At 51.1% G+C, this 9,638-nt stretch overlaps 1 protein-coding gene across 1 annotated transcript in view; it reads left to right on the forward strand.

Annotated features, from left to right (window-relative positions):
• Nucleotides 1–1,658: 1,658 nt before the first annotated feature.
• SLC44A2 (solute carrier family 44 member 2 (CTL2 blood group)) overlaps nt 1,659–9,638 on the forward strand; it is a 26,716-nt gene continuing 18,736 nt past the window's right edge. The window contains exon 1 of the mRNA XM_025862972.2: nt 1,659–1,789. Within this exon, the coding sequence (XP_025718757.1) occupies nt 1,759–1,789 (31 nt within the window). The 5' untranslated portion in view covers nt 1,659–1,758. The remainder of the gene's footprint in view (nt 1,790–9,638) is intronic.

Genomic DNA, 9,638 nt, shown 5'->3' on the forward strand with positions numbered 1-9,638 from the left:
GTGTGTGTGTGTGTGTGTGTGTGTGTGTGTGTGTGTGTGTGTGTGTGATGTCGTATCTCTCTCTTTTCCCCATACTGTTCACTTCACAACTAACCAACTAAATACAACTTGCTATTTTTACTAACCACTGGGACCTGGAAATCTAGCCGGGCTCCTCTGGCAGGGTTACAGAGTGCCTGCGGGTTGTGAAGTCAGGCTCCATGAGTTCAAATCCATGTATACCCCCACACTCACTACGCGGGTGACTGTGGGGGAAATTACCTAACCTCTCTGTGTCATCTTCTCCAACTGGAAAAGGGTTGCGAGGATTTAATACAAAGTACTTAAGAAATGGCTTAACCTCTTTGTGTCACTTTCCCCAATTGGAAAATGATTATAAAGATCAAATACAAAGCATGTAATGCCTCTTCTGAGGCTGAGTAAGCTCCCTATAAACATTCACTCTTGTTACACAACCTGCGGGGCCACCTCCTTCTTTCCTATTTACACTTTTTCCATTTTTAAAATGAAACGTGTTAAGAGCAGAAGTCAAGTGATTGCCACAAACTGAACCCACCTGTGTAACCACAGTCTTGCTTCCGGTCCCCTTCCCCCCAAGCTGCCCCAGAGGCCCTACCACCCATAAAGGCAACCACTAATCCAACTTTCAGTTACCAGTTCCCGACGGTTGATTAGCTATGCCTGTCCTAGAACTTCTTTCAGAAATCCCTGGCCTCTGTCACTCAGCACCATCCTTTTTTTTGAGACTCATCGGGGCCATTGCACTTATCAGTAGTTGATGCCTTTTTATTGCTGAGGACTATTTTTTTTTTAAAGATTTTATTTATTTGAGAGAGAGAGGAGAGACAGTGAGAGAGTACAAGCGGGGAGGAGAGGGAGAAGCGGGCTCCCTGCAGAGCAAGAGCACGATGCGGGGCTTGATCCCAGGACCCTGGGATCATGACCGGAGCCGAAGGCAGTCGCTTAATCGACTGAGCCACCCAGGCGCCCCTGCTGAGGGCTGTTTTTTGGTACGGATGGACCACGGTGTGCTGAGCCAGTCACCCATTTATGGACATTTGGGTTGCTTCCAATTTTTGGTCCTTATGAATAAAGCTGTGATAAAGTGTTTGTTTTGTTTAAATATTTTATTTATTTATTTGAGAGAGAGAGAATGCGCACAGAAGAGAGGAAGAGGGAAGAGCTGACTCCCCCTTGAGGAGGGAGCCCCGATGTGGGGCTGGACCCCAGGACCCGGGGACCATGTCCTGAGCCGAAGGCAGCCGCTTAACCGACTGAGCCACCCAGGTGCCCCGGATTTAATCGTTTCTGCCAGATAACATTTTGACCCACAGCATGTGCTCAGCCCGCTGGTTGTTACCGGACGCTCAAATTCTTGCCAATCTGATGAATGAAAACATGGCATTTTTTGGTCTGTTCACTGGCACACGGTCAGCGCTCAGTATCTATCTGATGAGTGAAGAGGTGGATGAATGAACGGGTGACAACTGCCTCTAGCGCACCGAACACACCGATGAGACAGTCTTCCTTGAGCGCCGATGGGAAACAAAGGTTGGGGCCCCACCCTCTCCCGAGCCCGGCCCCGCCCCACGTCCCGCCCCGGCCTGCTCCGGGCTCCCATTGGCGGCGGCGTGCGGGGCTGGCCCGGCGGGCGGGGCGGGGCCGGGCCTGGGGCGGGGCGCTGCAGCCCGCGGAGCCTCCCGCTCGCGCGGGCTGGGGTCGCTCCGGCTCGGACTCCCCTCCCCGCCCGACGCGGCCATGGAGGACGAGCGCAAGGACGGAGCCTACGGTAGGAGCCGCCTCGGGCCCGCGGTCACCTCTGCTGAGTTGGGGGGCCTTGGGGGAGGGGTACCTCGGAGATCATAAACACCCGCGCTGGAGCTGGGGGCCCTCTTCTGCTTCCCGGCCCAGCATTCCGCTCGGCGCGGAGCCCATGCCCCCCTGCTCCCGCCGGGTCGCCCCGCGTCCCCTCTCCCGGGACCCCCCGCACCCCCTCCGGCTGATGGGCCGGGACGCACGGCGCATGCTCCGCCCGGGGAGGTCCGGTTATCTGGGCGGCTCAGATGCCAGGCGGGGGAGGGGAGGCTTGGCAACCCGGGCTCGGGAAAAGGGATAGGGCCCCGACTTTCCCCAGTCCCCCTCCTCTTCTGGTTGCCTTAGTCCACTTCTTTCTCCTGCCCGCATCCCCCGAGAAGTAGCCGTCCCGGGCTTCTGGCGAGATGGGGAAACTGAGGCAAGCCTGGACAGACCGATTGCTGGGGGGGGGGTGGAAGCCCATCAGTTCTTGCCAGCGGCCTGGAAGGACGGAAAGAAGGGCGCCCTCGCTGAGGTGGCAGTAAAGAAGCAGGAAACCATTGAGAAACTTTCCTGGCCGTGTGCAAGGGACTGGGGGTGCCCGCTACCGTTTCGCGAGGTCCCTGCGACGCGGATCCCCCTTCCACGAACCTCTGCGGGTGGCTTGCCTGCGTGCCCAGGGGTTGGGGCCAAGATGAGGCTTCTCCCTACCCACGCCCTACAGTGCTTCCTTCCCCTGGGTTCCCACGGAGAGGAGTGCCATCCTCAGTTTCTCCTTTCTTTTCTCCATTTTGGGTCCCAGGGCTGAGCTGGGCACATGGCCCACGTAGCACTCCCCTGGGACGAAGGGGCGCCGCTGCCCCTCCTCGTGTGACAGGAACTTCCTGGAAACTATGAGACAGAAAGCTTTGGGGAGGGGGCAGGAAACCGCTCAAAAATAATCAAGAAAAACAAGCTGACAAGAGATGTGCCTCCCTCCTGGCTAAGGCCACCAGGGCCTGTGGCCTCAGCAGGTTGCAGAGACAGATAGATGGGGGAGGCTGGGACCCTTCCTGCCCAGTCCAGCCTAGAGGGAAACATAGGAACTTGGCCACTGCCCAGCCACTCCCCTCCCTGCTTGAAGCTACTGGCCCAACCTCCAGGGGCCTCCTTGCTTTTGGTTTTGGGTTCAAGCCTCAGACCCTGAGTCTGTGGGTGCTGTGCATCCCTTGGGTGTGGCTGGCTGTCTCTGATCTGGGAATCTCGACCTGAAGTCCTGGCCGGGCCCTGCCTTCCTGTGGGAAGCACCTGAGGGATCTTGGGTCTCTGTAAGGCAGGGCGGGGGATGGCAGAGTGGACAGTGATGTGATTCACCAAGCCTTGAATTTGGCCAAAGGGAGCCAGCCCTGGATGGGCCCAAGCAAACCCTCCCAGGCCCTGCCAGACCCACACTCCAGACAGGGGACCTCTGTGCCCAACAGAGGTTGTGCTGGGTGCCGGAAGCCCATTCCATCAACAAGTATTTATTGAGCGTCTTACAGGCAGGGTCTAGACACTGAGAACACAGCAGTGAACAAAGCAGAAAAACCTTTGAATAAATATATGATTTTAGGTTGTTACAAGTGTTGTGGAGCATTAAACAGGACAGCATGTGTGTGGGAGAATCATCTGGGATTATTTTAGGTGACCAAGGGCTGGAGTTGGAGCCAATGGCTGCTGGAAGATTTGGGAGAAGTGTGTTCTAGGCAGAAGGAACAGCAAACAAACCATACAGCTACTCAATTATTTTTCTCTAAGGGACAAGGAAGCCTGAGGTAGGGGCTTCAGCCAGGTCTTACATCCAGGCTATCATCAGCTCCTCTAGAGGGGCCGCCTGGCTTGACTCCTTGAAGTGGGGGGAAGGGCAGATCTCACTTAGTTTGTAAATAGTCCATTCTCACCAGAACCAAAAACCTTGGGCCCTTCAGGCTGCCACACGAAGTCCCTGCCAGATAATGAGGAACTTTCCTTTGGGAATGGTGTTGCAAGAGTTGCTCACAAATCCCAATACTCACATATCCCTTGTATCCCAATGCCTTCCCATCCATCAGTTACCATGAATTTAGGGGGAGGGGGTGATGTCAGACAGATCCAGGTTCAAATCCTGGTTCTGACACTTAGGAGTTATGTGGCCATGGGAGAATTGGTGATATCTCTGAGACTCTGGATCCTTGTCTGCAGGGCTGGGCAGACCACGCTCACTGGGGGGCAGCATTTTGCACAGTGGCTGGTAGGCTCTACCTGCTCAAGAGGCCTCTGGGGCCCCTAATCCTGGGGACGTGGATTTTCCATGAGCTGATGGAAAAGCAGCCCTCTCTGTCCAGGCATAGACTTGGCTGGCCTGGGCAGGGCAGGAAGCTCCCTCCTCAGCAGACACCACACCAAGAGGAGGCAGCAGCATGGAGCAGACCAGAGAAATGGCTCCTGGCCCTGATGGATGACAGCAACGGGTACTGCCATCCTTCCCATCCACCCTCGGCATGATCATGGAAAAAGATTCTAGAACCCAAGACAATGGACTCTCAGGAGGCTGGGGTGCAGTGGTAGGTTAGACAGCAGTAACAGTGCTTGTTTAAAAAGCAGATTCCCTGGCCCCGTTTGCTAGAGTCCAACTCGGGTGACCGTGGGGATCTGGCATCTGATTTTTTAAAAAAATATTGTTGGGAGGTGATATTTACTTATTAATTGAAAGGTGGGTTTTTGTTGTTGTTGTTGTTGTTGTTGTTTATTTCTTTCCAAAAGTTGTACTTCAAAAGTATTCATATGCTTCAAAATACAAAAGATAAAAAGATGGTGTAGCTTTATCATGAAAAGTCTCCCTCTTGCTCCCTCTCCCAGTGTGACACACCCTTCTTGGCATGCATCACTGTTCCAGCATCTTGTGCTTTCTTCCAAATGGAGTCTAGGCCTTAGAACTTTACATGAGATTATATACATATATTTTATCTAGTGGCTGGGTTTTTTTTTTTCCTTTTACAAAAATATCAGCAAATCTCTAGCATGCTAATTCCATGAGGCAGGATTGTGTGTCTGTGTGTCTGAAGGTATATTCACAGCACCTGTCACCTAGTAGGTATTCCACAGACACTTATGAATGAAAAGGTGTTTGTTTCACATGTTGCTTTCTTTGTTTTTTTTTTGTTGTTGTTGTTTTGTTTTTGGTTGCTTTCTTTGTTTAATATGTCTTGGAGACATTTCTCATGTCAGTGCCTGGTTAAGTTTCCTCAGTGTTTTCTGACAGTTGCGTAAAATAGTGCATTTGTGGATGGACCGTCTTATATTGAACTGGTCTTACATTTAACCAATCAAGGGGAATATTTTGAGCTTTTTATTGAAGCAGACAATTCATACATAAAAGGACACATCCTAAATGTATGAGGGTCCAGAAGTTTCCTCAAGGTGAACACACCCGTGGAATCAGCACCCAGATTTTGTTGGGGGGAAGAAAAATATTAACAGCCCCCCAAAAGCCCCTCATGTCCAGGGAGGGGTCAATCAGTATTGTTATTTTAGTTTTAATTTTTCTGTGGTGAGAAACATCACATAAAACATACCATCTTTTTTTTTTTAAGATTTATTTATTTGACAGAGACATAGCGAGAGAGGGAACACAAGCAGGGGGACTGGGAGAGGGAGAAGCAGGCTTTACGCTGAGCAGGGAGCTGGAAGTGGGGCTCCATCCCAGGACCCCGGGACCATGACCTCAGCCGAAGGCAGACCCTTAATGACTGAGCCACCCAGGCACCCCTAATGATTACCATCTTAATCATTTGTAAAGTTGTACGTTTCAATAGTGTTAAGTATAGGGGTGCCTGGGTGGCTCAGTCATTTAAGCTTCTGACTCTTGATTTCAGCTCAGGTCAGGATCTCAGGGTCACCTGAATTCAAGCCCTTGTGTTGGGCTCCGTGCTGGACGGAGCCTACTTAAAAAAAAAAAAAATAGTGCTGGGGCGCCTGGGTGGCTCAGTCGTTAAGCATCTGCCTTCGGCTCAGGTCATGATCCTAGGGTTCTGGGATCGAGACCCTCATCGGGCTCCCTGCTCGGCGGGAAGCCTGCTTTTCCCTCCCCCACCCCCCCTGCTTGTGTTCCCTCTCTCGCTGTGTCTCTGTCAAATAAATAAATAAAATCTTAAAAAAAATAGTGCTAAGTATATTCTCATTGTTGTGCTGAGGCCTGTTTTTGTAAAGCCAATAGACTAAGAATGGCTCCATTGTTTATAAGTTGTTGTTAAAAAAAATTAAAAGGAATATGTGACCGAGATGATATGTGAACCACAAAGCTTAAAATCTTAAATATGTGTCCTTAACAGAAGAAAATTTGCAGAGCTTAAGTAAGGACCTTCCCATTACCCCAGAAATTTCTCTTGTGCTCCTCCCTAGTCAATCCCCAGAGGGAGAGTTGTTTTTGTTTTTATTTTAAAAATTTTAAAGATTTATTTATTTATTTTGAGAGAGTGAGAATGAGAGAGACAGAGAGAGCGTACATGAGAGGGGGGAGGGTTAGAGGGAGAAGCAGTCTCCTCGCAGAGCAGGGAGCCCAATGCGGGACTCGATCCCGGGACTCCAGGATCATGACCTGAGCTGAAGGCAGTCGCTTAACCCACTGAGCCACCCAGGCGCCCAATTTATTTTAATTTTTTTAAAGATTTTATTTATTTGACAGAAAGAGAGAGCAAGTGAGCATGAGCAGAGGCAGAGGGAGAGAGGGAGAAGCAGACACCCTGCTGAGCAGGAAGCCTGATGCAGGACTCGATCCCAGGACCTTGGGACCATGACCTGAGCCGAAGGCAGACGCTTAACCGACTGAGCCACCCAGGTGTCCCGGGGGAGTTGTTTTTACATACGATTTTAATCTCTTATATAATAAAATTAGTATGTTCTCTCTGTGGGGGCAGAGGGGTGCTGAAAATTAAAAATAAGCCCTCAACCACACGGAAAATTTTAGCCTTCCAAGTAAAAGAGCCCTTACCCTCGGCCAACTGTCCTCAGCCCAGAGGTAACACGACCACGAAGTCGCTTGCACGAGCTTAGCCTATTGATTTCTGTGTGTATGTGTGGCTTTGGGGCAGTATTTTTAAAAGTTCCTCAGACTGGTTTAATGAAAAATGGTACTGTTCCCGGAGTGGGATACTATGTTGCCTTGTAAAATAGTTGAAGTAGGTCTAAGGAACCCCCTGATGGGAAACAAGGACCCATTATGTTAGCATGTGAAATTGCAAAGTTGGGAACAGTGTGTGTAACAAAACAGGGTGTGGGGGCGTGGTAAAGAGCTACAAGTTTGCTTATGCATGTGTACTTAGACACAGTCTAGAAGGAGGAAAGGGAAACCAGGGAGAGGAAGCTGGGCTCCGGGCCAAAGGTGAGAGGGAAAGTGATTTTTCTTGGTCTGCAGGCTTGTTCTGGTTGAAGTTTGTTACCCTGATGAGCACAGAGGTTACTTAATAGAAACGAGTTCATTCATAACTCCCTTCAAACAGTTATTGTGCAGGTACCGCGGGCCAGGTTGTGTTCTAGACCCCAGAGACACAGCAGGTGTTGTAGTGGTGTAGCTGACATTCTGGAAAGGGAAACAGACAAGGTATTAAGATAAATGAGGGACATTCTTAGAATGGCAGAGAAGGGCTCAGGAGAAAAATAATGCAGGAAAGAGGGGTGTAGGGCCTGGAGGCAGAGTTGAAAATTTTAAGACCATCCTAAGGTGACCAGAGCAGGAGGGAGGGAGCCGTGTAGAATGTTTCAGGCAGAGGGTATGGCCTGTGCACTTGGGCTTTTGTACTGAGACAGATGGGAGCCATTGAGAGTTCTGAGCAGAGGGAACTGGCCTGACTCAGGTGCTCACAGGCGCCCTCTGGCCGCTATGAGGTGCAATGGCAGAAGCCAGGAGACCAGGATAGAGGTGATAGCGCTTATCCAGACGCAGGAATCACCTGGTACCGAGTTGCTAAGTAAACAAGCACATCTACAGAAAAGCTCAGCACGGAGTTCTGACTCTCCCCCAGCTTCTAGAACCCAGCATCGCCTCTGCTCCAGTCCAGCTGCATTCTTCCTCGCCCTGTCCCTGAACCTTTCATATACCAGAGCCTTGGTTTCTCCATCCATAAAATGGGGTTAACAACAGTATTGGCTCCTTCTCGGGGCTGCCTCCAGGGTTCAGTGAACTTATACAGGTACAGCACTTTGCCAAGAGCTTGGTCCATGGTAAATGCCCAATGAGTGGGGGTCATCACGGAGCATAGAATTCAAGAGCATGGTTGTCAGGAGCAGAGTTCAAATCCCAGCTCCTACCGGCTGTGTGGTTTGGGGCAAGTCATGAAGCGTCCCTGTGCCTTGGTTTCTGTATTGGGCCCTATACTCTCAGAGCCTTGTGAGGATGACATGAGCTTCTAGAAATAAATGTCTGGTTTGGTGTCCAGCACAGGCCCGGCACATAGTAGGTGCTCTATCTTTTGCTCTTAGCATTGTGACGAGGACTGTCACTCTCGGCTTTCCTACCCGGACGCTATCCCCAAACTCTTTGTCAAAGGGACTCATGTGGGTGGCTGGGATCCCGTTCCCTAGGCACAGACTTCTGGGAAGGCAAGGGTGAGCCGGCCTGGCTGCATGGGTGAGGCCCTGGGCCGCTGTAAACCTTGGGGACTTGGCCGATATCTGGAGGCCGTGGGCCTGGGTGGCACTTGATGCCCTGGCACCAGCATTGTGCCTGAGCAGCCTGGATCGGTTTCCTTATCTTCTACACCCACTGCACTGCCTGGGACGGCCTTTATGCCCAGCAAGGCCAGGACCTAAGGGCCACCTCCCCCACCCAGCCTGGTCTGTTGGCCTAGCTTATCCCCCATCCTCTCCCCCCACTGTTCCATCTTTAGTTCTGCCTCTCTCAGTATCTGCCAAGGAAAAGGCCTGGGTTGGAGCCAGAGGGGCCTTGGTTTGATTCACATAGCTCCATCCCTCACCAGCTATGTGGTCTGAGCACGTGGCCTCATTCAGCCCTCTCTGTCAAATGGGACCACGCCCCTGGCTGGTGGTTGTTGAATCCCAGACCTGGGCTAAGTGCTTTTTGAGCATTGAATCCTAACACCCACGAAGCAAATGTTAAGTATTAATTCCACTCTCCACACAGGAAAACGACAGCCTGGGGAGGGAAAGGGCATGTCCATGCCCCCAGCCCTTTGGAGGGCAGTAATACCACTCCTGGTGGTTACAGAGAGTGCATGTGGGCGCACCTGGGTGGCTCAGTGCGTTAAGCGTCTGCCTTTGGCTCAGGTCATGATCCCAGAGTCCTGGGATCGAGCCCCACATTGGGGTCTCTGCTCGATGGGAAGCCTGCTTCTCCCTCTCCCGCTCCCCCTGCTTGTGTTCCCTCTCTCGCTGTCTCTCTCTCTCTGTCAAATAATTAAATAAAATCTTTAAAAAAAATAAAATTAAAAAACCCACAAAAAAACAAAGAGAGCATGTGAAACCTGCTGGCACAGAATGGGGCTCAACACTTGGTTCATGGCCTCAAGACTGGGGGCGGCAAACTGTTTCTGCAAAGAAACAGAGAGTAAACATTTCGGCTCTGCAGGCCACGTACGTCTATCTTGGCACCCAACTCTATTGCTGTAGCCTAAAAGCAGCCACAAACAACATGAAAAGGAACCAGCATGGCTGTGTACCAAGAAAAATGGACTCACGGCCGCTGACATTTGAATTTCATATAATTTTCACATGGCAAACTAGTCTTCCTCTTTTGATGTTTTTCAGCCTGTTAAAAATGTAAAGACCATTCTTAGTTCTGGGTCATCTGGAAACAAGGAGTGGGCGGATTCCTCCCCCACGCCCACCCCCCC

Source organism: Callorhinus ursinus, unplaced genomic scaffold, assembly GCF_003265705.2.
Source record: "Callorhinus ursinus isolate GAN/ISIS: 27379988/994484 unplaced genomic scaffold, GSC_fseal_2.0 scaffold82, whole genome shotgun sequence".
Taxonomy (NCBI): domain Eukaryota; kingdom Metazoa; phylum Chordata; class Mammalia; order Carnivora; family Otariidae; genus Callorhinus; species Callorhinus ursinus.